The 24646-nt window shown below is 52.5% G+C and overlaps 2 protein-coding genes across 4 annotated transcripts in view; both read right to left on the bottom strand.

The window, feature by feature from the left end:
* Positions 1-13734, bottom strand: part of Col11a2 (collagen type XI alpha 2 chain) — a 28049-nt gene extending 14315 nt beyond the window's left edge. The window contains exons 1-24 of the mRNA XM_090355227.1: positions 13563-13734; positions 12751-12900; positions 12419-12629; positions 11809-11971; positions 9041-9232; positions 8170-8244; positions 7463-7525; positions 6667-6846; positions 4091-4150; positions 3940-3981; positions 3656-3718; positions 2990-3064; positions 2435-2521; positions 2144-2200; positions 1924-1977; positions 1787-1840; positions 1634-1687; positions 1408-1461; positions 1166-1219; positions 1040-1084; positions 864-917; positions 408-452; positions 188-241; positions 5-49 (exon numbers count right to left, since the gene is read on the bottom strand). Of these exons, the coding sequence (XP_090211353.1) occupies positions 5-49; positions 188-241; positions 408-452; positions 864-917; positions 1040-1084; positions 1166-1219; positions 1408-1461; positions 1634-1687; positions 1787-1840; positions 1924-1977; positions 2144-2200; positions 2435-2521; positions 2990-3064; positions 3656-3718; positions 3940-3981; positions 4091-4150; positions 6667-6846; positions 7463-7525; positions 8170-8244; positions 9041-9232; positions 11809-11971; positions 12419-12629; positions 12751-12900; positions 13563-13734 (2103 nt within the window). The remainder of the gene's footprint in view (positions 1-4; positions 50-187; positions 242-407; positions 453-863; positions 918-1039; positions 1085-1165; positions 1220-1407; positions 1462-1633; positions 1688-1786; positions 1841-1923; positions 1978-2143; positions 2201-2434; positions 2522-2989; positions 3065-3655; positions 3719-3939; positions 3982-4090; positions 4151-6666; positions 6847-7462; positions 7526-8169; positions 8245-9040; positions 9233-11808; positions 11972-12418; positions 12630-12750; positions 12901-13562) is intronic.
* A 3085-nt stretch (positions 13735-16819) lies between these two features.
* Positions 16820-24631, bottom strand: Rxrb (retinoid X receptor beta). Of its 3 annotated transcripts, none has more exons than XM_090355925.1 (10): positions 24204-24631; positions 23271-23488; positions 22594-22750; positions 22067-22246; positions 19514-19686; positions 18998-19127; positions 18661-18793; positions 18454-18557; positions 18061-18166; positions 16820-17965 (listed from the first exon to the last, which is right to left on the bottom strand). In XM_090355925.1, the coding sequence occupies exons 1-10, from the start codon at positions 24451-24453 to the stop codon at positions 17818-17820; spliced, it is 1599 nt and encodes a 532-aa protein (XP_090212051.1). In that variant the 5' UTR covers positions 24454-24631; the 3' UTR covers positions 16820-17817. The 3 variants fall into 3 exon arrangements, with proteins under 3 accessions (XP_090212051.1, XP_090212052.1, XP_090212053.1); XM_090355926.1 differs by having other exon boundaries at positions 18454-18545; XM_090355927.1 differs by lacking the exon at positions 24204-24631 and having other exon boundaries at positions 23271-23453.
* Positions 24632-24646: the final 15 nt, after the last annotated feature.

Genomic DNA, 24646 nt, shown 5'->3' with positions numbered 1-24646 from the left:
CTACCTTCTCTCCATGTGGGCCGATGGCGCCCTGAGGCCCAGGGAGGCCCTGTACACAAAGAGAGAGAAGTTACCAGGGAATGATCAAGGAGGCCCTGGGACCCTGAATCGTGTCCCCCTCTGGAGTCTGCTTCATTGTGAAGCTCAGAGGACATCATTGGGGGTGAGGGTGGGCAGAGACACTCACCTGGGTCCCAGGAGTGCCCTGTTGTCCAGGAGGTCCTGGCTCTCCCTGAGGTCCCTAGAAACAGGTGGCCAGGCAGTGGTCAGAAATAATGACAACAAATATGGCAGAAGTAGCCAGGATGGCAGGAGCAGGAGACAAAGAGGGGGCCAAACTGGAGATGAACAGGACCAAAGTAGAGCTTTGTGGCATAAGAGAAGGCATTTCCATGGAAATCACTCACCAAACTCCCTTTAGGGCCATGGGGACCATCCATGCCTCGGACTCCCTGAAACATGAGAGGGGTGTGAGCAGGATAAAAGGTGTGGCCAAGCCCAGATGGGATCTGTGGTTTCTGAAAGGCCTGGCTATTCTAGAGAATGGACAGGCAGTGGCTTGGTCAGACCAGCAATTCATCAGAAGAAGCCAGCAGAGCCATCTCAGATCTACAGGGCGTAGGTCTGTGGGTTTGTAGATTGGAGGGTTCTGCTTTGTTTTGGCTATGTTTAGAGCCCAGAACCATCTGGCTGTCCAAGTGCTTCTGGAAAAGGTTGGGGCAGGGATAGCTGGGGCCAGGGAGTGAGGAAGCTCACATGGAAAAAGAGATGAGGAGAGGGAAAGGGAAAAGGGAAGCAGGAAGGGTGCAAAGTTAGAAAGGTCAAGCAAGAAGGCCAGGGTTGGAAGTCAGGGAACCACTTACCGGGGGCCCAGGAATGCCAGGTGGCCCTTTGGGACCAAGGAGTCCTCGAGGTCCCTGTGTGCAAGGTTGAGGGAGAAGACAATGTGAATGAAGGAGAGGAGATGCATCCCTCTGTGGCCATTTCCCTCTCTGGGCTTCCCTAGAGCCCTTCTCCCAGCACAGCCCCAGACACTCACCGACTCTCCAGGCAGCCCCCGAGGCCCGATCTCCCCATCGTCTCCCTGCAAGTGGAAGACATGAAGAAGTAACGTTCTTTCTAGATTTTTCCTGAGCTCAACCCCTGCCCTTGCCACGACACTTACCCGTTCTCCATCCTCCCCAGGGGGACCAGGGAGACCCTGGGCACCAGTATCACCCTGGGAAATGACGAGAAGAGCCTTAGCGCCCCCAGCACAGGCAGATACCCTCAGCTAGCTAACCTCTCAGTCCCTGAGCACCTGCCTACGGCCTGCTTGCCTTGCCTTAGGAACCCTACCTCCCAGCCACAAAGATCTACCTCCCTATTATAAGAGCTACCCGCCCCCACCCCCGCCCAAATCCTTACCCTATGTCCTTTCTCCCCAGGCAGCCCTGGAAGTCCATCAAAACCTCGATCACCCTAGGAGGAAGAGGAACAGCCAGAGTGTGTGGAGGGTTCGGCTCCTTTCCCAGACCATCCCTCACCGCTACGTCCAGAGTGGGGACAGGCTCCTTCCTGTGGAGGGCCTGTGCAACAGTGAGCCCTGGTGGGGCTGAGAGCTGTGGCTCAGGTAGGGAGCCCAGGCTGTTACCTTTACTCCAGGCTCTCCCGGCATCCCTCGGGCTCCATCAGCACCCGCTCGGCCCTGTAGGAGCAAAAAACAGTGTCAGAGAAGTGTAGATACAGTCCTCCACCCTCCAAGCCCCAGCTCCCACCAATGCCTATCCCATCCTGGTGAATTTACCCTTCTTCCAGCTTTGCCAGGTGGACCTGTGAGGCCCTGAGGTCCTCTGGGGCCCTAGGGAGGGAGAAGACGGGGCTGGGTTAACGGGCACAGATGGAGGAAGCACAGAGGTGGGGATCTGATGTGGGAGCCATCACCTGAGGTCCTAGGTCTCCAGATTCTCCCTTTAGGCCAGGGCTCCCAGGCTGTCCCTGTGAGAGAAGAGAAAGAATGGCCATGAAAGACACACAGCAATCTCAGAGCCCTCCCCCGAAGACAAGAAACAACCTTCAACCCAGTTTGGTTTGTTTTCTAGAACTATCCAAATCCCCAAAGTCAAAGAGAAGAACTTCCATCACAACCTCCCGCTTTACTCACCAAGGGTCCAGGACGACCTGTGTATCCCATGGGGCCAGGGGGGCCACGGAGCGCCAGCTAGGAGAAGAGGGACAGCAGAACTGAGATCTCTGGAAAATCCCAGTATACCCCCCAAATTTTCCCTTTTATTTCTACTCCTTCCCCATGCCTTCTGTTCTCCCCAGACACCCCCTCAGTCCCAAACCAACCCAGACCTTCCCTGCCCTCCCTTCACTCCAACCTATCCCTCCAGGTCACTCCCAGTGCCTGCCCCCCCTTCCCACCATGCCCTCCCTCCATCAGCCTCCTCACCCGTGCCTGCTGCAGAATCGCCTGGGCCTGAGCCTCTTGGGCCGCCACCACTGGGCCCTTCTCACCCCCACTACTGCCAAACCGGAACTGAGGGGCAAGGGGAAAAAGCTCAAGTTCTCTTCGAGGAAATCCATGTGGCCCATCCACCCAGAAGCATCATCTCACACCTCTGCTCCAACCCTCAGGCCCTGGGACACTCTGTGCACTCCCCCAGGTTCTCCTGTGGGTTCTACACAAGCACTTAAAGGTTTTCAAAACCTCAACTGCCACCCTCCTCCCCACTCTTTAGACTTCCTCCGCAAAGACTCTCCTTTGACTCTAGACTCCCGGAAATACGAATTTTCTGCCCTGTTCTAGAGGATCTAAGTTTGATTCTAGATTTATTCAGAGTCATATAACAAGGACTCAGACCCCCACCCCAAAGATCAGTCTCCTTAGGTTGAAAATATCTAGAGATTCCTCCATAGCTTTCCTAACCTTTCATTTCTCGGTAACACAACATAACTCCCCGGCCACTTCCCATCAGCCAATTCTAAAACCCAGAAAATAACTCACTGGGAGCATAAGTGATGTGCCAGGAGGACCTGGGGGTCCATCTGATCCAGGGAGCCCTGCTCTCCCAGGAGGGCCCTTGATTCATAAGGGAATAAGAAAGTTATGATGAGAAGAAGAGGTTAGGGACTTGAAGTCATTTTATAACTTGTGTATATGGCTGTGTGTGTGTGTGTGTGTGTGTGTGTGTGTGTGTGTATGTGCCTGTGTGTGTCTGTGTCTATGTCTGTGTGTGTTTGTGTGCCAATCCTGAGGCTTGAAACCAAGACCTGAACATTCCCTGAGCTTTTGTGCTCAAGACTAGCACTCTACCACAGTTCTACATCCAGCATTTTCAAAAATAAGAGTTTCATGGACTTTCTGGGATGGCTATGAACTGTGATCCTCAGATCCCAACCTCCTGAGTAGGTCGATCACAGACATGAGCCACCAGTGCCTGACCTATAAATCCTTTTCCATACAATAAATGTAGACCTCCCAAGATCCTCCCTGAGCCCCCCCCCCTGTGCCCCCATGTAGAAAAACGCGAGTGAAATGCTAGGTTACTCTCTTCCCTTACCAGAGTATGCTTGCCTTCCTAGGTGTTTCAACCCCCCAGCTAACGAAGGATTCTCGAGCATGGTACCCCACCAGATCTAAGTGGCTCCTCCGCTCCCTACACTTCCTTACCCTCTCACCAGGGTCTCCAACTGGGCCTGGGTTCCCCTGGATGCCAGGAGGACCAGTCAATCCCTGAGGAACAAAAGTAGAAGGGTTGGGGTGGGCATCAGACACAGGAGAGGCATGTGGCTGAGGGATTCTCTCTCTAGAAGAGATCTGGGAATCTGGAAGCTCTGATGGGAAGGATTCCCGGGGAATCTGAGGAGCCCTGAGCATCTACACGCAAGCATGGAAATACCTGCAGAAAGAAGCTCTGATAAAATAATGGAGGCTAATATACGAGCTACACTTACCGCAGGACCTTCTGGGCCAGGAGGCCCCTCCACAAACATGCCCTATGAGGTCAAAGGTTAAAAGTCAGAGGCGATAGGCCTAGTACCGTACCCCCACCCTGCTTCCTTGTCTTCTTCCATTTCCCTGAGCACAGTAGCCAGTATAACTTACAGGTTCCAGCACTGCAGGTTCTCCTTTCTCTCCCTTCAGCCCCCGGGGTCCATGGGCAGCCTGAGGGAGACACACATGTAATCCCCAGTGGGGCCTGTGAGCAGCCAGGATACCAGGACAACCCACTCCAACTCCAAGTTCCATTCTCCGGTCCTTCAGAAACTCTCCTAACCCTACCTTCAAATTTCCAAGCTCTCCCCCAGAGCTCTTCTTCACAGACCTCTAAAGCCTGCTAAGGAGAACTGGGGGCTCCTCCCCTTGCCCAGGCCCCAATCCCACCTCACCAAATACACCTTTCCTTTTCTGGAATTTCAAGCACTCAAACTTCCAAACTCCTTCTTCCTCCAAACTCTCTCAGATCAGGAATCCTTAGAGCCTTAAGAGAGCATCCTTATCCTAACCTACCAAAAATCTCTGAGAGTAAGGACAGATTTTTGTTTGTGGGTAGAGGCAAGGCATGAAATCATGTGAGAATCAATGAACTATGTATTGTTCGGCAGCAAATACAAAATATACATCTTTGTGCACAGAATTTGATGTATAATTTCAAGGGGTTCACAAATAAAAATTAACAACAACAACAATAAAAACTCCTCCAAGCCAGAAACTAATGCCTCATGCCTGTAATCCTGGCTACTCAGGAGACTAAGATCTGAGGATCACAGTTCAAAGCCAGCCAGGGCAGAAAAGTCCTTGTGAGACTCATATCTCCAATTAACTAAAAAATCAGAAGTGGAGCTGTGGCTCAAGTGGTAGGGTGCTAATCTTGAACACAAAAGGCTCAGAGAGGCCAGGAGTTTGGCCTAGTGGTTAAAGTGCTTGCCTAGCATGCACAAAGACCCGGGTTTGATTCCTCGGTACCACATGCATAGAAAAAAGCTGGAAGGGTGCTGAGGCTCAAGTGGTAGAGCTCTAGCCTTGAGAAAGTCCAAGGACAGTGCTCAGGCCCTGAGTTCAAACCCAGGACTGGCGAAAAAAAAAAAAAGGCTTGGAGGCAGCACCCAAGCCCTGAGTTCAAGCCTCACAACCAAAAAAATAAATAAACCTCCAAGGTTAAGCACCCAAACTTTAGGAAGATTCGGAGCACTGTCTCTATTGATACTACGAACCCAGGCTTCATATCTAGCTTTTGGAAAAATAGCTCTTGGGTTCAGTTATCCAGTCCTCTCAGCACTTTCCCATAACATCCCCAGTTCCTATTCCAGAAGGATGCTACCCTTCTTCTGGCTTTCACTTTTACTCTAAACCCACAATTTCCCTCACTTCCACATTTCCACTCAGATATAATTCCTCCATGCTCTAAGTTAGAATCAAGGTAAAAACAAGGAGAATGAAGGGAATTTACCACCACTTCCAGCTCTGCCAACAAAGATTTTTGGAATACTCTGCTCCACCTCCATCCTGGCCAAACTGTAATGTGCAAGTCCCAAATCCCACTTCAAACCCCCCAATACCCCCAAAGCAGCAAAAGGGAAAAGGCAGCAGAGGATCACAGGGTGGCAATATTAGAGAAAGAAAGGGTGGAATGAGGCAGCAGGTTGAAGGAGGCAGCCATAATTGCAAGGCAGCCAAAAGATGAAGCAGAGTAGACAGGAAATATGCTGAGTAACAGACAGTGTTTGAAGACATAGGAAACCACTAAAGGAGACAAAACAAAGGGACAGCACTTGGAAGCAAGAATAATGCCAGGGCCAAGAAAAATTAAACATGGCCAAGATGACTAGAAAACAAACTGGACAAACAGGAAGTGGTTAGACAGACAGGAAGCAACCAAGAAAAGAGGATCTAGGAAGCAGACCTTCAAAAAAACGACATGGCTACTATGACCAAGACAGAAAGGAAACTCAGAGATAAAACAGAGAGAAAGTGACTCCTGAAAAGGGAATTCTGACAGTGACAGTTAATGTTCCGGAAAAACACAAACAGCAAAACTAGGACACACAGGAAATGGTCATGATAAATATCTAGGTCCACAATGAAAACTTTATGATTTAGATAGCCTGAGACATATAGTAACTGGCTAATTGTCAAAGAAAAGTGTCACAAGACGGCATGAAAAACTATAGTCAGAACACAAAGAATAATCCCTTTCAGTTCAGTGGAAAACAGTCACCAAGATGGATGCCACGAGTAGAGAAGACAGGAAGGAGACCAGATAAAAACTGGCTATAGGATAGAAACATGGCATAGGAAGTTAGATCTTTCAGCAGCAACAAGAACAACAAATTGGTTTGATCAACAAGAATTGATGAAGACTAAAAATAAACAAAAACAAATTGCTTATTGACCAAAAGCTTTATGAAATCCAGCTTGATTTAGATAGGAAGTGGCCAAAGGACTAAAAAAACAAAAATTCCAACTGTCATAAGCAGAGGGATCATCCCCAAGAAGTCACAGGTAAGACATTTGGCAAGGGAAAGCAGAAGTCGTCTTCTGGAAGCAACATAGACATCTTACATAAACAGAAATGGCAGCCACCCATGGGAAGTAAATCCCAGCAAACAATGACTAAACAGGAAGCAGTCCTGTAGCTCTCACTGGTGGTCAAGAATGGAAGAGGAGCTCCTTTCACTTACGGCTCCTGAGTGGGCTGTCTCCGCAGAAAGGGCAGGGCCAAGCTCCGTCTCCTCATGATAATCGTCCCCATAGCCATAGGTGTAATCGTAGACCCCAGCTGGAGAGTCTGTGCCACCCTCCCCATACTCCTCTGCCTGGAACCTGTCGGCTGTGGAGGGGACCTGGAAATCTGGGTGCTCCTTCCCAGGAGTAAAGGAGTGAAAGGGGGAGATGGGGGAATTAGGGCTGAGGAAGGCATTCTGCTTGACCCCAGGGTTTGACAACTTCTAGTCTGAATGATCCTGAGAGGGATAGGAGACTGGACTTTTTCTCTCCCAAAGACCAACACAGAGTAGTTATATAGAAAAAAGAAAAACCACCAAAGGCTGGACACGGGAAGAAGTGTCCAGAAAATAGCTTGGTGGGATAAAAAAATGGTGGACAACAAGAAGAGTGGCCAGAGGGCTGGGCATAGAGTGAACAGTCCATAAACAAGATGGTGATGCAAGTTCTAGGGAATGACCACAGAGAAAGACAGGTGAAAGAAAAAAAAAGTGACAGTATTGATCAGAAAACAGATTCTGAGATGGAGATATAACAGAAAGTAAGTTTAATTGACACCAACGTAGAAACATTTTCCTGAAACAAAGAGTAACGGAAGGAGGCATGAATGCCAAAGGAAATGACTACACTTAGAGACACTGGAGAAAACAGAAGACCATGTACAGATGTGACAAAGAGCCCTCTGGCCAGAGGATGGGTTGGTTCATCAAGACATAAAACTGGATGCTGGAGAAGGGTTCGGGGTGGCGTTACCTCCTCAGGAAGTGGCAAGGGGCTTGATTCCAGGACTCTGTCCTCTTCACCTGGGGTGGGGTCCTAACCCCAAGGAGGGGGAGAAGAGTAGCAGAGCAGGGAAGGGAAGATGTTAGTGGGAAGAAAAGCAGAGCAGCACCTATCCCCACCATGCCTTGGTCAGTATCTGTCTCTGTTGGGGGAAGGGGGAAATCTCAGATCTTGCAGCCCCTTTGCAGGGGGAGTTGTGGGAGGGCAGTAAATCTCCAGGCTCTAGAGGAGATTTGGAAGGCAGAGATCTGGATGCCCCGGCTCTACCTGCCGGTAACCGCTGCCTCTGGTCCTGGGGGGGGCCCGGACAGTGGGGAGAGCTGCCCGCCGAGCTGGGTGTCGGGATGGGGGAGGCTGGCCACGCGCTGGGCCAGAGCCTCCAGCTGGAGAGGGCCTCCGGGCTGGTGAGGGGGGTGCCTGCCTGGACGCTGATCTCTTGGCAGGTGAGTTAGGCTTTCGGGGAGGGGTCCGACGCCCCCTAGGGGAAGGGGCAGCCCTGTGGTTGGAGCTGTGAGACCGCTGCAGCAGAGAGATAGGAAGGGGCGATGAATAAGTACACCCTCATAATCTCTCTCTGTCTCTGTCTCTCTCTCTCTCTCTATGATATCTCTCCCTAGTGAAAAACATGGGGAGTACTAAGAGGAAGTTGAAGAAATGATGGGGTTCCTCAAGTTTACCTGATAATCAGGGGTCGTCCCCATGGTCGTCACATCATAAGGGGGCTCGTAGTCATAGTAGAGAGGCTCGGTGGGCTGGGATTAGGGAAGGGGGATGAGGACAGGGAGGAATTGAAGGTGGGAAGGGCAGGGAGAGAGGTATGGAGATGGTGGAGGAGTTGAGGAATGAAGTTAGGAACCCAGGAGTTGGGACCAAAGGAGAGTTTAGGAATAAGGAGACAGCAGGGGAGAGGTAGGCAAGAGGGAATGTCCCGCATGTGAGACAGAAGCAGACATGATTAAGAGATTGATCCTCCAGTCCTCAGACCACAAACTCCCAAATCATATCTGTCACCCCCACCACTCAACCCTTTCCAACTCCCTCCCCCCACTCTGTATCCCCTGCTACACAGGAGGGCCAGCTACCCCACACTTGGGCAGAGCACCACTCCTTACCGTGTCGGCTTGCTTATCCCTCATTCCATGTCCCCTACCCTGCTCTACCACCTCCCTCTCTGAGGCCCGCTCCTCCAGCACTATCTCCCAATCTCTTAATTCCAGAAAGGATAGGAAAGAAACCCAAGGACAAAAGAAGGACAGGCAGAAGATGAGCCTCAAGCAGGGAACACAGCTCCCAGACAGTTCTTCATAATGACTCTTTTTATTTTTAAATGAAAATAAAAAGGTTGATGAATAAGGGCGGAGAGGAGGAGAGAAGAGTGACCAGAATAGAAAGACATGGCTAAAGAGGAGAACTAAGGAGAGGAGAACTGGAGCCCAACATGGATGGAGAATTCTGGAACCTGGGGAGAATTCTGGATGGATGTCTAGATATCTACCCCCCTACACAAGGTATCTGCCCTCTAGAGGGTGCTATAATTGAGAGTCCCACCTGTCGCTGGGGTTCCTGGTTTTGTGGCCTGTGGAGTCTTGATGGTTGCTGCTTTGGAGATCTCTGGGCTCTGTGAGGCTGTTGGTTCTGAGGCCTGTCCCTCGGCTTCTCCTCACATTCCAGATCTTTCTGTTCGCAAGATTCATAGGCAGCTTGGACACCGGGAACAATGACAAGCTCCTGGACGTCACCCTGCAAAGATATAAGGCAGAAACATGGATGACAGGAGGCACAGAGATTCAGAGAGAGACAAGGAGAATAGTCTAGGACAAAAGGAAGGAGGTAAATCCTATGTTAAGCTACATGATGAGAGGTCATTCTCAGCCCTCCTATGAGCATGGCTCTTTGCAGATTTCAAATGGTTTTACAGCAACAGGGAAAGATCGTGAACCAGGACCTTCATTCTGATTTTCTCAAATACATTTTATCCTGAGTATCTCAAAAAGGAACGACTGAAGCCAGCTGCAAGTGACTCCCACTACTCAGAAGGCTGAGATGTGAGGATCACAGTTCCTAGTGCCTGCCTCCTGGGGTAGTACACAGCCTTTCCATGATGGCTTCTGGAGACAAAAGTCCAGCCTTCACCATTGAGAGCTTACAATGGCAGTGGTGAGAATTTCAGAAAACAAGAAGATGAACTGCCTTCTGCGTTTCAGAGTCATTTACTTGTGCCCATACATGGTGCTTATACATATACACTTTACACACTGGTTTTACATGTAGTTTGAGTGTTATTTCATCTCCTGAGCCATAGTGGAAGTTTCTTAGAATGATGGACACTTTATACTATTCTTCTCTGTGTCCCTTGACCATTCAGCATTCAGAAATTGGCCAGATAGATGGATGGATGGATGGATGGATGGATGGGTAAAAGACTCAACTGCATGACTAAATGAGGATGACAATGAAGAATGAATGAATGAATGAATGAACTGAATGGAAGGCACAGTATGCAGATTGGCATATGATTAGATAGATAGAATTTAAAATGGCCAGGTGCTGGTGGCTCATACCTGTTACCCTAGCTAATCAGAAGGCTGAGATCTGAGGATCGTGATTCAAAGCTACTCTGGGGAAGAAAAATCTGTGAGACTCTTAACTCCAATTAACCATGAGAAAACCAAAAGCAGAGCTGTGGCTCAAAATGGTAGAATGCTCGCCTTGAGTGGACAGCACCCAGGTCCTGAGTTCAAGCCTCATGACCAACAACAACAAAAATGCAATATGTGGGTAAATATAATATGGGAATGGGATGGGGAAAAAGATGGATGGGTGAATGTAGTGAAGAAAGAAGAGGTTGAGTTGGTAGAAGGATAAATAGAATGGTGAATGAACTGAGGCATCCATGTGTACTTATTTGTATTTGGGTAGATGGGGTAGGTGAATGAATGGATGAGTGAACAAGTAGATGGATAGATTGAAGAGGAATGGATGGATGGATGATGGGTGGGTTGAAGGAAGATCAGTGGTTGAGCAAGGGGTGGATAGGTAAGTAGGTAGATAAAGTCTAAATGCATGAGTAGGTAGGTAGGTAAATGGATGGATGAGTGCGGGGAGATGCTGGCATATGTTCACAGGTGGGTCGGTGGGTGACTAGGTAAATGAACAATGGCAAGTGAACAAATAGATTAACTGAAGAAATAGATAAATGAAGGGCCGGGAGTTTGGCCTAGTGGTAGAGTGCTTGTCTAGCATGCATGAAGACCTGGATTCGATTTCTAGGTACCACATACATAGAAAAATGCTGGAAGTGGTGCTGAGGCTCAAGTGGTAGAGCTCCAGACTTGAGAAAGTCCAAGGACAGTGCTCAGACCCTGAGCTCAATCCCAGGACTGGCAAAGAAAGAAAGAGAAATAGACAAATAGGTGAACACCAGGAGACTGAATGTCTATATAGGCCATACATATAAATAGACATCTAGTTCTACATAGAAAATGAACTGTATAGAGAGTCCCTTCTTGAACACTTGTTTGTTAAACACATCATTTGAAATATGATGTAAAAATCAATGTTAATAAATTATTTAATGAAAAAAAGAAAATGAACTGTAACAATGGAAGCCAGGTACCAGTACAGCTCAAACCTGTAATCCTAGCTACTCAGGAGGCTGAAATCTGAGGACTGAGGTTCAAAGCCAGATGGGGTAGGAAGGACTATGGAACGATTATCTCCAATTAATCACCAAAAATCTAGAAGTAGAGCTGTTGCTCAAAAGGTAGAGTGCTAGCCTTGAACACAAAAGCCCAGGCTCTGAGTTCAAGTTCTAGGTCTGGTGTATGTGTGTGTGCGCATGCACACACGCACACACACACACACATACAAAATGGAAATAAAAATTCACAAAAAGTAAAATGAAGTCCTAGAGAACAGAAAAAATGGAGTACTGGATCCAGAAGGGGAGTGGGCATAACATATAGGGTCAGAAGCATTCCTTGGACCGGGCGTGGTGGCTCACGCCTGTAACCCTAGCTACTCAGGAGGCTGAAATCTAAAGATCGCAGTTCAAAGCCAGCCCGGAACTAAAGTCCATGAGATTCTTATCTCCAATTAACCACTAGAAAACTGGAAGTGGTAGTGTGGCTCCGGGGGGCAGTGGTGACATAGCCTTACGCTGAAGAGCTCAGGGATGGCGTCTAGACCCAGAGTTCAAGCCCCATGACAAAAAAGGAAAGAAAGAAAGAAAGAAAGAAAGAAAGAAAGAAAGAAAGAAAGAAAGAAAGAAAGAAAGAAAGAAAGAAAGCATTCCTTGCTCACATGGCTCTGCTTACCTCAAATACTTCTTCATCTAGAATACGGGCACCAAAGATGACCACGCCACGGGTGTCCAACACTGGACGAGCACTTCGGGGAAGAGGCCTGGTGACCCGCTTCTTACAGTCCACAATAAGAGTGACAGACTGGCCCTTTACCGCCACAGCCACACGGTGCCACCTGGTTGTGGGGGGAAGAGGTTCAATGACTGGTTACTGAAAGGAGGAAATAAACCAGGCTGGGAACAGTTGAGGGAAGAGTTGATGCCAATAATAATAGTAATAAACATAATAACAACTATTTATTGAGTGCTTACAGTGCCAGGTCATTAGGTAGTTGATTTCTCATTCTATTGTCACCATTCTACTGTCTCTATTTTAAAGACATAAGGCTCAAACAAAAAATTTCAAGTAACCCTCCCAAGGTACAGGTAGCATAGTAGTGTGTGCAGAGCAAGGACCCAGACGCTGAAGTCTAAACTCTAGCCTCGAAATGGCTGAAGTTTGGGCAATGGGTAGGTGCTGCATTGCCAAAGGATCAGGGGTTTCTGATCTAGGAAATGGAGGCACTGGGGCACTATCTTCTGACAGTGTGAGCCAGGCAGTCCAGAGGGACAAAGTGACTTACTTGCCATCTGCTAGACTGAGACCTCGGAAGACTGGCTGCGCTGGGGGCTGAGGCCGCCCAGTCTGGTCTTCATACAGGAAGCGGACAGGTCGGCCAAGCTCCAGGCCCAGTTGTTGAATACCCTGAGCACTGTACAGTGTCAGGAGGGGAGCTTGAAGACCAGGGCGGGTCCTGACCACAGTCAGCAGAGAGAAATCTTTGGGAAAACCTCCTGGTGCCCAAGAGAGATACACAAGGATGGAATTAGAGGCAAAGAAAACCACAATCCTTCCCCTTCCTAGTATCCGATCTCAGACCTGACCCTATCACCTCCCTCCCCCTGACACCCATACCTGGGAAGAGCTGACGGGTAGGGGCACTGAGCTGGGCAGGTCGAGACACTCTGTAGGCCACATCTGCTGGACAGATGCCTCTTGTTCTCCGGACACCATCAGGGAGGGAAGGGAACCGCAGGCTCCGTAGTACATCCACAGAGGGTGCACCTGGGAGAGTCCGAGGGGTCAAAGGAAAGACCAAGCCCTCAGGAAGGCCTAAACAGAAGACACTGGGATCTGGAGCTCAGCTTCCTAGGGCTCAAACGCCCTGAGAGGCAATGTCTCCTGTATCTTACATTCTCCTGAATGGGCCCAGTATGGATGGAAAGCCAGTGTTACTTGGAGGAAAAGGGTAACATCGGCCCAGTAATCAGCTCCATGCCTCTCCCTGCCAGCCTCTGGGTCTTGCTCTCTCCATATCTTTCTCTCTCAGCTTGTGAATCTCTCTATGCCAGTACCTCTTGCTATCTCCCTCCACTCTCCATCTGTCTCCCCTTCTCCCTCTGTGCCTCTAATTCCCTTCGTGTCTGCACCTGTTCATCTTTTTCTCTCTCCACTCTTCTGTTTTCTTCTATTTCCCTCATATCCTATCCATCCGTTTCTTTCCCTGTCTCCTTCTCTCTGGTCTCTAGCTTTCTGGCATCTGTCCTGTCTCTAGCACAAACAACATCTGGGTAATCGATCAGCCTGGGCATGGGGAGGGGCAGAGAGCCACTAGGGAGAGAGCAGAGAGGCAGAGGGGACTTCGGGGAATGCTGCTGATCCTTGATGTGTGTGTGTGCGTGTGTGCATGTGTGTGTCTGAGGTGGGGGGAACTATGATCCCGGTACCCAGGAAGGAGATACAGAACACACTGTCCGAGGAGCCTGTGCCCTCTAGCTTTGGGGTGGGCTGAGGGGTGGAAGGGCAGCTTGGCTTGAGACGGGCTTGGGAGATGGCTGAGACTGCCACGCAGAGCAGGAGCAGGTCCAGGGCCCCAAGCCACACATCTGTGGATCCCATCAGAATTCTTGCCCAAAACCCTGGGCAAGCTCCCCATACCTGGAGCTTCCGTCTTGCCCTGCCACCCTCACCACCTGAGACCCAAAGATTCAAAGTCTGCAGGCCCCCAGCCTGGTCTACCTAGACCTCAGCTTCCTGGGCCCAAACTCCCTGGAAGGTGAAGGTCAGCCCTCTCTGGCTTGTTCCCCAGTGGACACACTTCTCACACCATCAGCTCCATATTGGAAAAATCCCAAAGAATTCCAGCAAAACATTCATAGAAGTATAGAGTCGGGCAGAGGCCAGAGCAGTCAGGAGAGCAGAGAGCTGGGTGAGGTGGGTAAGGTGGGGCAGGCAGGAGAGAAAAGGCCCTTTGAGTCCAGGAGCAGAGAAACCACAGCCTTCCCCCGCCTCCGCTGGGCCTGGCCCCTGAGTGTGGCAGCTCCACAAACACCAACACACAAGGGCTGCTTTCAGAGACGAAGGTGAGTGAGACAGAGACACAGAGACTTACAGAGACCCCAGTCCAAGAAGACCTCAGGGGCCCCCACCCTACACCCAAGCCCAGGAGAAGACAGGCCAGTCCTATGCACCACTAACCACAGACCAGCCAACCTTCTCTCCACCTGAAGCCACATACTTGCCCCACTGTCTGGGGTCTCATCTGCCCTCCCACTCCCCACTGGCACCCCATCACCCTCTGAGCCTCCAAATGCCTGTACTCTAACCTCAGGACTTCTGCAGACACCCATCTCCCTGCCCATGCAGTCCTAAAGTCAGCGTGGTCATCCCCTGCTTCCTTTCCTCTAGGAAAGACTCTCACGCTGTTAACACCAGACGATTTGATTTCCTGCCCCTGTACTCACTGCACAGAGCTCGGAAGTTCTTTCTGTAATCCAGTTTAAATCATTTATGCTGCCTTCCTGATCATTTTCTCTCCAGAGAAAATCAGAACTGAATAGTCAAGTCATATATACAAATCACCCCCCACCAGGGGAGGGGGGGAGGGCTTTGCTCCAACCTGCCTACACCGCCCAGTGCTCACAAGCCCCTGCTCCTGACATCCAATCCCCTTTCTCAGGAGCCAGGGTTTCGAGGTCCTGGGGGGAAAATAGAAAAGATTGGGGTTGTGGACATCAGGGTCGTCCCGGGGGAGTCCAGCTGGCCAGAGGGGGAGGGGCGAGGCAGGAATGCAAAGAGTTGGCTCCAGCCTCAGACACCTGATCCTGGCCTGTCCAGCGGCCGTCCTGTTGGCAGCCAGCCCCAGTGCTCCCCAGAGCCAGCCGCGTGGCAGCATTGAGGGCATGGAGGGGGGCCGGGGACCCCATGGGGAGCCCAGTGAAGAGGGAGTAGAGGCATCCCTTCTTTCTCAGCTTAGAGAAAGACCGTCCTGCACAAGTTTAACGCCTTGTCCCTCACCCATCACCTGGACACCAGCAAGGCCTGGACCAGGCGAGCCCTAAGAACCCCAGCAAGCATCCAGTCCCGCTGCGGGATCCCTATGACAGTCTTCATCCCAGCGTGTCACCTGCCCTCTCCAGTCTCTTCCAGGAGGGCGAGGCTCCTTTCCTGGTTCCCAGGAGCACCGGCATCTCGCTTTCCAACCTCGACCCTGGCTGTCCCAAGCCCCCTCCTCAGATGCAAAGGCTCGGGCCTCAGCCACCCGGGCCCCGGGTGGGGCAGGGGCATTTAGGGCCTCAGCGGACTGCCTCCGGGGCCTGGGACTCCTTACCTGCCCACCCCGGGGCAGTGCTCAGCGCCATCACCAGAGGTAGCATCAGGAGGAGGCCATGGCAGCGGCTGCACCGCTCCATGGCTGGGCGACCCGAGCGCCAGGTCCCAGGGACCCCGGCCGGCCGACGCTGGCGGGAGGCGGCGAGGACTCGGCCGGCAGTCAGGAGCCGTCCCGCGGCTGGCGGTCAGCAGCCCTGCTCCATGCAGTGCCGTCGGGGGCCCGGTGCTGCTCCTTCCGTCCTCAGTGGCCGCTGCTCCCGTGTGTGTCCCCGGCCACCCCAGCAGCCCAGAGCCCCCACCGCGCCCCCGCCCCCAGCCAGCCCCCGCCCCCAGCTGCCCGCCCACTGCCACCAGGGAAACCCCACCCTCCATCTGCACCTGGACGTTGGGAGGGGGGACAGGACCCGTCCCTCCCGCGCCCATGCCTGTGCCCCCACTCCCGCGGGGCGTCCGCACCCCAAGGGCCCCTGGTCGGGGACAGTCTACCTTCCTAAGCCCCGCGATCCCGGGATCCGCGTCCAGTCACCCACTCCCGGGGCTCCCTCCCGGGGGGACCGCGGCCCCCGCTCTGCGGCGCTCGGGCGGGACTCAGGAAAGAGTGGGACGGGGAGGCGTGTCTCGGGGTCGCTGTCCCCACGCCCCCTCGCAATCAAGTCTCCGTAATTACCGCTCGTCCCGCCCCGCGTAATTACAGAGCCGTCCAGCGGGCGGGCGGCGGGCGGGGTATTTATAGAGGAGGCTATAGATAGCGACTGCCTGCCGGGCGGGGGCCGCGGTGCGGGGTCCCCGGGTCCCCGGGGACGGAGGCCGGGAGTGGGGCGAGCAGCCTAGCCCGCCCGAGGACCTGAAGACGGGAGGGGCGCGAGCCCTAGGTAGTAAGGCCCAGGTGGAAAGGGACCAAGGGCAGCGGCGGACGCCGACGCAAGGGTCCTGGGAAGCGAGGTCACTCGGGGACGCGGCCAGCTCCCGGCGGGCGACGCCTAGGGGAGGCCGCTGCCCCACACCCAGCGCGCCCCCACGGGCGGGCACGGCGCCGGGCCTGCCCGGAGCCCGCGGCGCGGCCGGAGAGAAGGCCGGAGCAGGCGAGGCGCCGCCGCCCGCTGGCGCTGGGAGGGCACCGGCGAACAAGGCGCCTTTGAGAAGCGGCCGCCGCCCGCCCTCCTCCCGCTGCCCCGCCCCCAGCCTGGCACACCCTCTTCCCCCTCCCCGACAAAGCAGCCTTCTGTCCCCCACCTTTCCATGCCGGCGGAGCTCCAGGGAACCTCGACCGTGGCAGCGTCCTGGGGCGCACCCCAAGTTCCCTGCCGGATACCCCCACGCCAAGCCCTGGCCCTGCCCACCTCCACACAGTCACCTCAGTCCAGAAAACAGATTTTAATTTGAAAGCGATTTTATGTGCAAGTGAGAGGGGAAAGGACCCCCCTTCCCCAAAGAAAATCATGCAGCCCCAGCACTCAGTCTCTGTAGGCTGGCCCCCTTCTCTCAGCGCTCCTGCCAGGGTCTCTGTCCCCAGCCCATGCTGGGGACTACACACCCCACACCAGAGAGCCAGGCCCTGTCACCACAGCCCAGACCCCTGGCAGAGCTAGACAGGAAGGGGGGGAGAGCTAGGAAAGCCAGGGGCAGACCACCTCAGGGCCCTGCCTTACCCAAATACCAACCTCCACCACTGGCATTCCTTAGTCAACCTGGGAAAGTACAGTACTTCTTTGAGTCTAACTGCAAGTCTCTATCCTCAGAGGAAATTAAAAATAGCAGATTGCTTCCTAACATCTCCAGCAGCCCCTTCACCACCACCACCTTTTTAAAATTTTTCAGTCCTACTGTAGTAGGTGAAGAATAAAAGGGGTCTTTGGACAGAAGACAGTGACAGGGCCTCCTCCCTCTGCTCACATCTGCCAAGTTTGGAAGGAAGAAGGCCTATCAGAGTCTACTTCTGTGTCCATCAGTTTTGGGAGGCCTGCCCCCCAACATCCACCTCTAGGAGAGTCTCCCACCTCCACTTCTCAGATGGGAATGAAGCAAGGTGAGAAGGAAACAGGGTTCCAGGAATGGGGCCAGTGCGTTGTGCTGGGAGACCAACAGGGGTGAAAAATCACCCCAAATCATGAGAGACCCCGACAAGTTCAGAGACTCAAGGCCACTGAAGGGAGACATCCAGTCCTCTCAGGGACCTGGGGGTCCCCCTCTGACTTGAGATGTCAAACAAACCCCTTAGAGGGTGGGCAGATCTCTGGAGGTTTGGTTCTGCTCTATATCCCTCCACTCAAGGTTGTGTCTGGGCACACAGTCCCTGCCACGCTGCCCCAGGCTCAGAGTCCTCTTGGAGGGCACTCCTCAGGTGTGAGGAGCACACAGGTGGGTGTGGGCTCAGGCCAGCTGGTGGGGAGCCTCCAGCATCTCCATGAGGAAAGTGTCAATGGGGGTGTCGCCAATGAGCTTGAAGAAAAACAGATGCTCTAGACATTTAAGGCCAATGGACCGGAGGGCGGGAAGACGTAGCAGCAGCTTGGCAAACCTAAGGTAAAGGTAGAAGGGGAGTGAGACCCAGAACACACCTCCACTTCACTCCCCACACTACCAGAGGCCTCCATCCCCAAAGCCCCATCTCACCGTCCCTGTTGCTCAGGGTACTTCTGTTTGCAGTAGGTTTCCAGCGACGCATACACTTTCTCTCGAAGGACTTCTACCTCACTGGGATTGGAGAGGCCCTTGGCATCTGGGATATCAGGGAGCAGAGGAGGAGTAAGGAAAATCAATCAAATCAGGATGTGTAGATGTGGCTGGCCCTTTAGGGTCCCACCTACTTTCCCTTTGCCAGATCCCTAGCAAGAGAGGTAAGGCCACTGAGATTACAGGATGGGCTCAGAAGGGGAATGGGTCAATGGAAATGGCTTTTTCTTCATTCAGTTGGGAAGTTTCTGGCTAAGGATCTTTCTGAGGGGAATTTCTGGGTAACATGGGAGTTGCCTTGGTCTTGAGAGATCAGGGTAATGCTCCTCTTACCTGGATTAAACAGAATGATTGCCCGCAGGCAGCCAAGCTCTGTCTTGTCCATCCTCATGTCACGCATTTTGGACACTAGTTCTGTCAGCACCCTGGAGAGGGACCTGCAGGTCACTCAAAGGTCACAGCTCAGCCAGCCTTGGACACGGACCAGCCTATAGCCCCACCCCCTCTACCTACAGGTCAGCCCAGTCATGGGCCACTGACCGATCAAAGATGGCTCCCACGCCTGCGGAATGGGCTGAGTTGCGGTGCACATGGAGACCTGTGGCGAGGAGGATGCCATCTCGGACATCGATGGACCGGTGAGAGAAGGAAGCAATGAGGAGCTCATTCCAGCCTGGGTGGGGGCAGCAAGGGTCAGGAGCCAGAGAGCAGACCATAGGATTCAAAGCACATTAAGGAAAGAGAAGAAGGAAAAAAGTGGCAAGGTCAGCAAGCTTGCATCTCTGGGTAGGAAAGGTAGGATCACTGGGTTCAACGACGGTCAGGAAGTCCAGAGGGCTCAAATGTCAAGAAGGCAAAGGGACGCAAAGTCACTGACCTGCCCGTAGCAATATGACCTGGTCATCCAGAGGCAGAGAGGAAAAGTGTGGGATCCTCTTCGCCCACTCAACAAGCGTGAATAGTTGTTTGTCAGCTGCCTGACAAATGTTAGTCACAGGGTCATTTGGCTGCAGGGAATAAGAGGGTAAGATTTATGGAAGGGGTGAAGGTTCGCTGGGAGCCCCCTTTGCAAGAGGCCTTTTGACACTCCCTCCTTATACATAATCTTCCTTTAAGTCCCAGCTAAAACCAATCCCTATAAATCAAGCTTTTCTGGCATTCACGTAAATGACTTATTTATTTGGGACTTGCCCGTGGTTGTGCCAGAGGGAGTGGGGATGAAGGGAGTTTTCACACCCACCTCGGATGCTTGATGTCTTGTTTGGCAGCACATCCAGTCTCAGGCAGTGTGAAGAGGGTTGTAAGGAGAAGGGACGAGGGGAGACAGAACAGACCTAGACTCCCTCCCACCAGCCCTCATCATAAAGGAGAAGAGATTGACCCCATCACTCACGCTGCTGCCGCTACCCCCGGTTCCCCCAGGACCCTCAACGCCCTGGTCACTCTTCTGTTCCACAGCAAGCTCTGCCTCCAGGATCCTGTCCACAGGCATCTCCTCAGGGGCTCCCCCAGCCCCTTCCCCATCCCCATCCTTGTCCTTTCCCCGTTGACGCTCCTCCTGTACCGCTGCGGGAGGGAGGGGGGAGAAAATGCAAAGTGAATAGCCAGCACAGGGGGTTCTGAAATCCCCCTGGGGCCTTATCAGGTCTAATGTACTTGGGAAATATTTAGACAACTTGGGAAATGACTATAAATATGACACAGGGAATAGCCTGCAAGGAGAAGCATACAAGAACAGATAAATAGATTAAGACGGGAATAAGAAATTAGGAAGGAATCCTGATTTATACAGAGGACCTACTATGTGTTAAGAAATAATACCAGGGGCTGGGAGTTTGGCCTAGTGGTAGAGTGCTTGCCTAGCAAGCCTGAAGACTTGGGTTCAAGTCCTCAGTACCACATGCAAAGAAAGAAAAACAAACAAACCCAGAAGTGATGCTGTGGCTCAAGTGATAGAGCTCTAGCCTTGAGAAAACCAAAGGATAGAGCTCAGGCTCTGAGCCCAAGCCCAGGACTGGAAAAAAAAAAAAAAGCCAAAGCCAGGTATGGTGGCTCACACCTGTAATCCTAACTACTCTGGAGGCTGAGATCTGAGGATCACAGTTCAAAGCTAGCCAAGGCAATAAAAACCGTGAGACTCTTATCTCCAATGAACCACTAAAAAACCAGAAGTGAGACTGTGGCTCAAGGGGTAGAGCAGTAGCCTTGAGCTGAAGAGCTCAGGAATAGCACCCAGGCCCAGAGTTCGAGCCCCATGACCAACAAAGAAAGAAAGGAACAGAGAAAGAAAGAAAGAAACCAAGGAAGCCAGCCAAGGGCTGAGAGTTTGGCCTAGTGGTAGAGTGCTTGCGTAGCATGTACAAAGACCTGGGTCCAATTCCTTGGTACCACATACATAGAAAAAGCCACAAGTGGTGCTGTAGCTCAAATGGTAGGGCTCAAGCCTTGAGAAAGCCCAAGGACCGTGCTCAGGCCCTGAGTTCAAGCCCCAAGACCTAGCAAAAAAAAAAAAAAAAGAAAGAAAGAAAGAATGCCAAATATATCTTAACATTCACTCAAGTTAATGACCCTGTGAACTTCTGTTATCGTTTTTGAAGATGATGCACTTGGGGCTCAAAGAAGTTAAACAGCTCACCTAAGTTCATAGAAGGTGTGACTAGTCATACACTTGAACCCAAGCATGCCTGATGACAAATCTTACCTTCTTCAGACCCCTCAAATGAATACTAGCCTGGGTCTTCAGAGATGTGCATTCTGATCCTGGCCCTGCCACTTTTTTGAGGAAGCTAGGCTTCAGACTCATCTTTCCTAAAGAAAGGAGTTGCCAAGATACTCACTGAAGTGCCCCTTAGAATTCCAGAAACCAGTTCTTAAAATGTAGCTTAACGGTAGAGTATGTGCCTGGCATGCATGAAGCACTCGGTTTGATTCCTCAGTGTCATATTCTTAAAAAAAAAAGTCAGGCACCTATATATTCAAGAGGCTGAGATCTAAGGATTGTGGTTCGAAGCCAGCCCAGGCAGGAAACTCCATGAGACTTTTCTTTTTTTTGGGTCATGGTGTTTGAACTCTAGGCCTGGGCGCTGCCCCTGAGCTCTTCAGCTCAAGGCTACCACCTTACCCCAAGAGCCACAGCCCCAGTTCTTATTTTCTAGTGATTAACTGGAGATAAGAGTCTCAAGGTCTTTAGTGCCTGGGCTGGCTTTGAATCTGGATCCTCAGATCTCAGCCTTCTGAGTAGCTAGGATTACAGGCATGTGCCACAGCACTCGGCTTCCATAAGACTCATGTCTCCAATAAACTACTCAAAAAAGCTGAAAGTGGTGCTGTGCTTAAAGTGGTAGAGCACTCGCCTTGAGTAAAAGAAGCTCAGGGACAGCACACAGGCCCAGAGTTCAAGCCACAGGACTAGCAAAAAAAAAAAAAAAGAAAAAGAAAGAAAAGAAAAGATAGAGACACAGAAAAGAGTGTTTTTGAAGTCTTCGGTGAGTCTGTAACTTAAGAGTTCAGCATCTCAAAAAAAAAAAAAGTGCAGCATCTCAAACATTGGAGGAAAGATTATGCAAAATGGAGACCAGAGAAGCACGGGATGGGGTAGGGACTGCTCAGGTTGGAGAAAAAGGGACACAAAAACTCATTATAGCTAAGAAAAAGTTATCCTACTGGGACCAGATAAGACAGGGGAGGAATCATAGAAGACACCACAGAAGCTGAATGAATCACTAAGATGGAAACTCAAAGATCAGAGCAAGGTACCAAGGAAGAATGCTGATCGGTAGGGGGAGAAAAATCAAACATTGCCCCCTGGAGGAAAGAGAAGAACTAGTCCTGCATTCCTGACAGACATACATGCGGGCTATGGATTCCTTTTGTCTCCTCTCTACCTCCTTGCTGTCCCACCAGTGGGGTGCAAAAGGAAAGGCCTGTGGACTAGGCAGGTCCTTACCCTCCCTCTTCATGCCAGTGGCTAAGCACTTCTGATAGCGGCAGTACTGACACCGGTTCCGCTGTCGCTTGTCCACCGTACAGTCTTTGTTGTCTCGGCACGAGTAGGTGAGGTCCTTACGAATGGTGCGCTTAAAGAAGCCCTTGCAGCCCTCACAGCTGTAAACCCCATAGTGTTTGCCTGGGGGGGGGGGGGAATAAATAAATAAATAGGCAATATGGAGTCCTCATTACCATCAGTCTCTTGCCAGTCTCTCTCCAGCACATCATCCCAGAATTTGCTAAATACAGAGATGAGGAACTGGAAGGCAAGGGATAACCCAGTCCCCTTCTCCTGACTGTTCAGAAGCCCTAGACTAGCTGCCTTTCCCCCTAACCACCTCCTGCTTCATCCCATATCTTAGTTTCCTCAGGCCTCCCCCAGCTTACTTGCTCTGACCCAGGCTCAGGAACCCCTAGGAATCCCAGGTGGTGGTATATGGCCCAGACTTTCCTTCTTCCTCTGTGTCCATGCCCTGGACCCCATACCTGAGCTTCGGTCCCCGCAGATTGCACATAATCGCTTGCCAGCCCCAGGGCCACCTGGAGGGGGTGGACAGTGCAGGCCCCGGACCCCTAAGACTGGTGGCTTCACATCTTCAGGGGGGCCAGACCCACCCCCAGGGAGCGACACTGTAGAGTTAATCTGGGATGGGGGAAAGAGGGAAGTGACAGGAAGACTCATTGGGAAGGAGATCTCTCAGAGGTAAAGAATCATTCCCTACCACTAGACGGGGCCCTGTACTAGACACTCTAGAGGGTGTTAGTTGCAGTTGCACTGCAGTCTATGTAGAGGACCATCCCCAGAGAGTACAACCCATAGAGAATAAAGAGTTTCCCCCTGAAGTTGTGTAACACAGTGGCCCTGAAGGGCATGTGTCCTAGAAGGGCATACGGGAACAAACGGGCAGGAAATCAAACAGATGAAAAGGACATCAAGAACATTGGAGATATTTAAAAAACAGGGTTAGAGAGGAAGCATGCACAAAAAAAAAAAAAAAGAAAGATCAGTCACCTCAGAAAGGGTATGGGACCCCAAGCCTGCTAGGATTAGAGGACTGAAAGGTCAGTGGGTCATGAGAAAGTTCACACAAGAACCCGGGTTACAAGAAAAACAGAGGAATGCAAGTGAGTGAAGAGGCAGTAAGTGGGTCACAACCTCTCACCTGGGGGCTGCTGACAGGCCCGGAAAATCCTGGGGGAGCTGGAGGGGGCAGACCAGGGGACCCCATGGAAGAACTGATGACTGGGAAAGGGGAGCCCAGCGGAGGTGGTGGCATTGGGGGTGGGGGTGCTGAAGGGGGCAATGGTGGTCCAGGAGGAGAAGGGGGTGGGATTCCCTGGGGAAGGGGATTCGGGGAGGAGCTGTCTGGGCTTCTGGAGTCTAAAGGAGAAGGCACATACAGGCACAGAGACACACAGAGAGAGGAGAGACAAAAAGAGAGAATGAGTGTCCGATCAATCCAATTGGGGATTTTAATTCTCTCATCCCTCACCCCACCAGAAACAAACCACCCTCCCCCATCCCCAGCTCCAGAAATACCTACCCTGTTGTCAAACAAGTTAAACTCCTAATTGCAGCGAGCAAATGGGAAGAGGGGGCAGTGAATATAACGAAAAAGGAGGAGGAGTGTTTGAGTGAGGACTATTTCCACGCATAGGCTCTGAATGAATACCAGGGTCACTCCCAGTAGACCTGGTGTCGTGGGTGGGCCAGCAGGCGGGGTGGACAAGTCAATCTCTCCAGTCCCCGCCTAGAGCCAGGTGTGTGCAGGACACACCGCAGGTGGGGCGCACACCCTCCCGGGGCGCAGGCTCTGCCGGCCCGGCCGACGTCCACGCACCACACGCCCAAAGGCAATCCCGTCCTTCTCCACGCCCCAGCCGGGGGCTGAGGCGCCCCGCACCTCGGGGAGGGCGGAAGCTCCCCTCCCCGCTCCGCCCCGGGGGAGGGCGCGGAGGCCCCCGGGAGGGAGGGAGGGGGAGCGTGTTTACAAACAAGGGGGCGGGGGCGCTGGGGCACGCGCGCGCGGAGGTGTGGGGGAGGGGCGCGGGGAAGGCGGTCTCCAGGTCGCCCGCCGGTCCGCTAGGACACTCACCCCGCCCGCTGTCGCCCATCCCGTCCCGTCCAGCCTCCCCCGGCTCCGGCTCCGGGGTTTGTTGCGCTCCGGCTGCCGCCGCCGCCGCCGCCGCCGCCGCCGCCGCCGCCGCCGCGGGATCCAGCCAGGGCCGCCGCCGCCGCCACCGGGACGCGACCCCACAATGCATTTCTTTTCTCACCCCCACCGGCCCACACTGCCCCGCGGCATGCCGCTCGGGGAGGAAGGGCGGGCGGGCGGCCCAGGACATGGGTCCGGGCCGAGGGGAGCGGTCCCGGAAGAGGCGCCAGGGATGGCCCAGGGGTGACCGGAGGGGAGGGGGACTGATCGAGCGCGAGGAGGCCCCGAAGGAAAAAGGCTGCGGCCCGGAGCGGATGGCATCAAGCGCGCCGCCCGGCTCGGCACCGAAATGACAGCACCGACGCGGCAGCCATCTTTGTACA

This window comes from Megascapheus bottae, chromosome 22 (assembly GCF_031878675.1).
Source record: "Megascapheus bottae isolate mThoBot1 chromosome 22, mThoBot2.hap1, whole genome shotgun sequence".
In the NCBI taxonomy this organism is placed as follows: domain Eukaryota; kingdom Metazoa; phylum Chordata; class Mammalia; order Rodentia; family Geomyidae; genus Megascapheus; species Megascapheus bottae.
The sequence above is the reverse complement of the archived record's forward strand: the minus strand, read 5'-3'. Positions and strand labels throughout refer to the sequence as shown.

What these genes read in the sequence shown, in the direction of transcription:
- Rxrb (XM_090355925.1), bottom strand. Translation starts at nt 24,453, where the DNA reads ATGTCCTGGGCCGCCCGCCCGCCCTTCCTCCCCGAGCGGCATGCCGCG. An exon ending in GATGGGCGACAGCGGGCGGG is followed by an intron (nt 23,489 to 24,203) that starts GTGAGTGTCCTA and finishes CTTCTCCTTTAG; the next exon opens with ACTCCAGAAGCCCAGACAGC. An exon ending in GTGGGAGCCATCTTTGATCG is followed by an intron (nt 18,558 to 18,660) that starts GTCAGTGGCCCA and finishes AGTGACCTGCAG; the next exon opens with GTCCCTCTCCAGGGTGCTGA.